The sequence below is a fragment of the Pygoscelis adeliae genome, unplaced genomic scaffold (assembly GCF_000699105.1).
Source record: "Pygoscelis adeliae isolate BGI_AS28 unplaced genomic scaffold, ASM69910v1 Scaffold193, whole genome shotgun sequence".
NCBI lineage: Eukaryota > Metazoa > Chordata > Aves > Sphenisciformes > Spheniscidae > Pygoscelis > Pygoscelis adeliae.
The window spans coordinates 46115-49298 of record NW_008824406.1 but is presented as its reverse complement, the minus strand read 5'-3'; the positions used below and the strand labels follow the sequence as shown (position 1 = coordinate 49298).

General features: G+C 48.7%; 1 protein-coding gene across 1 annotated transcript in view; it reads right to left on the bottom strand.

The window, feature by feature from the left end:
- Positions 1–3184, bottom strand: part of FBXO42 (F-box protein 42) — a 35107-nt gene that overhangs the window by 30733 nt on the left and 1190 nt on the right. Inside the window, exons 2-3 of the mRNA XM_009320428.1 lie at positions 2550–2816; positions 4–120 (exon numbers count right to left, since the gene is read on the bottom strand). Of these exons, the coding sequence (XP_009318703.1) occupies positions 4–120; positions 2550–2799 (367 nt within the window). The 5' untranslated portion in view covers positions 2800–2816. The remainder of the gene's footprint in view (positions 1–3; positions 121–2549; positions 2817–3184) is intronic.

The window sequence follows — 3184 nt, the reverse complement described above, 5'->3', positions numbered from 1 at the left end:
TACTGTGCGAGAAGCGTTGTGTGATGGGGGTTCCAGGGTAGGGGTAAGTGCGACTCTCCCACTGAATATTTCCTTCTTGCACTGCTTTGATAAAGCCGTGATAACACTGATGGGCCACGCCTAGGGAAAAACAACATGTCAGCAAAATCTGGGGCACGTTAGGAACGAACCGTGCCTGCACAGTTGCACAAGCAGCGTGACAGCAATTATAAAGAACCCCTGTATTTAGATTATAAATACGCTGGTGGAAATTCAGAGGATTAAAGAGAATAAAGAACAGGGACTCTGCAAATGCGGAGATCAGCAACGTTCACTGAACTGATTCACTACACTTCCAACATACCAAGCTAGAGCTGACAGAAAGCAAAGCCTTTGTGAAAGGTAAGCACGTGTGATGCCTTCGCAGAGCTGCTTTTCAGCCTCTTCTGCTGCAACGCAGGCCTGCTGTCCCCGTATCACACCCCCAGAGGAGCAGCTGCCCTTCCCTTAACAGACCTTCGAGGACAAATAACGTGCAATAATGAATTTTTAAGAGCGTGCACACAGCTACCGCCCAGGAATCCAAAATAAATACGAGAGGAGACACCGATGATAAAAGTCAGTGTGTCTTGGGTGAAAATGTTCCTCCTTAGCCACGCAAGGGAGAGGATCTGGCCGACAACAGCTCCTCTGCAGAGCAGGCCAGCCCCAGAGCTGCAATTAATTTGTGTATGGAGTACATGTGGCTGTGTTTGTGCCGAGAGGGGCCAGAGACTCCTCCCTGCGGAAGAAAAAGGGTCTGGTGAAGATTTACGACTGCAGCAGCTCGGCAGATGCTCGGTGGCATCCGCCATGCTATGGCAGCCCTCACGCTGAGGATGCCACAACCTGCCAAGATTTTTCCCCCCTCCCCAAGGATTTGTTTACTGAAAGCCCCATGCCAGGAACACCTCCAGCAAGAAATCACACTCTGGGATATAAAGCAGGAAGTTTTTTTAAAAGGAAAAAAAAAAGAAGCCTGGCGTCCTCAAGCAGCTGGTCCCCAAGAGTCACGTGGGAAATGTAATCCGAACTATAAGATTCCATAGCAGATGTATCCTGACAAACAGGAAAAATTAACCAGAAGAAAACAAATGGAGCGTTTACCTCAAGTGACCTCTCTGCGTTGTGGTGAGCAGGTTAGCAATTACACTCTCTCTTTTTGCTGTAATTGCCGCAAAAACGGCACGGCTGCCCAGCACCACTCATCCCCCGAGGCCCGACCCTCGGACAATTCACTCCGGTGCCACGTTGCGCCTTGGGCTGCTCATCCCTCCCCTCCAGGGATGTTTCCCACAGTCTCTTTTGGGGTGAATCACCAGGTGCTTGTTCATTCCAGCTGCATCCTTTGCATCTCTCAAGGCTGCTTCAGGAACAAGCACGCGTGAGAAAGCGCAGCCGAGCAGCGACTCAAGGGCCGCGGACACTTGAAAAAACTTTTCAACAGGGTTGCGGGCTGCTGCTGACCCAAAATTATGCAAAAAGAGTAATTTTGTGCAACGCTTGCTTCTGAAGTAGCTGTGTTTTTAACCTCCAGCCTGTTAAACTCTGGGCAAGGCAGAAAATGCCTGGAATCTGAGGAATGCTTTCACATGTGCAGAGAAGTCCACAAATTAGACATCACCCCACACGCCTGCCAAAAGCATTTCTCACCTGACACCCGCTCCGCATTTTCCAGAAGAAACAAGTTACCCTCGTGCAGCAGCCTGCTTCATTTCCGACAGCTTTAACTGTGGTCTCCTCTTAAACTGCTTGGTTTTTAATGAAGCTTGCAATCAAAACGCGTGTCCCCAACAGAAACACAACAGAAATCATCCAACGTATTAAAAAAATACCGAAGCAGATAGCTTTGCTTGTATCCTTGTCCAAACTTTACCTACCTATTTGTCGTATCATATATATCTAGCATTAAAATATCCCTATAAGGCTTCAGAATTAATGCTGCACAGAGGCAAAGTGAAGTATCTGTATCTCAGGGCTACTCTTTCAGGAAGTCTGAATATGTAGATCTATATTAATGCAGATTTTATATACCACTTATCTTCAGCAGAGCTGTAAGAACCAGACACGGTTTTGCTTCCAGCCGAAAGCATAAGCTTTGGGAATGTTAATTACTGAGCAAGACACAAACGAAGCGCAATTACAGCCACATTAGACATGGGACACCGGCAACGGGGGACTGCTGCGTGGTGGAGAGGAAGCCTGAATGCAAGGTCAACAGCGCTGCGCGTCAGCAGCGCACAGGGAGCATTCAAAAGCAACACGAGTGAGCTGCTCTGTCGTGGGGGGTTTGAGGTTTCACTCTTCTGAACTACAAAAGAGGTTGAGGGGCTCAGTTCTGTGCCATTATTAGCAATGTCTTCAGCAAAGCAAGCGACCCGACGGCTGTAGCTATTTTTCTGGCATTTTGCAGAAGTGGAGTTTGAGGGGGAAAACAACAGGCGAGGCCGCAGCAAAGGGAAGAGCAGCTGGGATATGAATCTGTGTTCCCACAATTAAAAAAAATGCACTCTCACGACAGCTGTTTGTACCTTTGATTAGTCGATACCACTGTTTGCAGACAAGGGCAGCAGTTTTGTGCTCCTGATAGGGTGAGAGGAAGGAGAGGATATATTCCAAAACCTCTTCTGGGAGCTCCAGCATTGATCTGTTATGCCTGGTCTCCTCGACCTCCAGCTCAGCAGGCGGCTCATCGTCTTGCTCCATCGTCCCTTCAGCCACAGCGTCTTCTGGATCCACGGCCATGAACCCGTCATCTTCACTGTCCGAGGAACTGGCCATGGCATTCCACTTCACAGCTTCATGGGGGGAAGGGAAAAAGACAACAGTAAGGTCACAAAGAAAATTAGTAGCACCAGGAACGCATCTGCAAGCCACGCACGTTACACCAAAGGTTATCAAGCTCTACCCCTGCAAACTCCAAGACGAGGACGTGGTTTTTGCAAAGCTTTGAAGCAGGCGGCACGTGGTTTAGGAACAAGCCGTCCTCCATCGGCGCAGCGTTTTCCCCGGCCACTTCATCTCTCACCGCTCTCAGCCCTACCATCGCCTACAGACGGTACCAGAGGGAGCAAAAAAAAAAAAAAAAAAAACCCGCAGATCTGAGTATCAGTTTGCATTTGTCCTTTCCCCTTTGCTTTCCCTTAACTGCACCCAAAAGTCATTT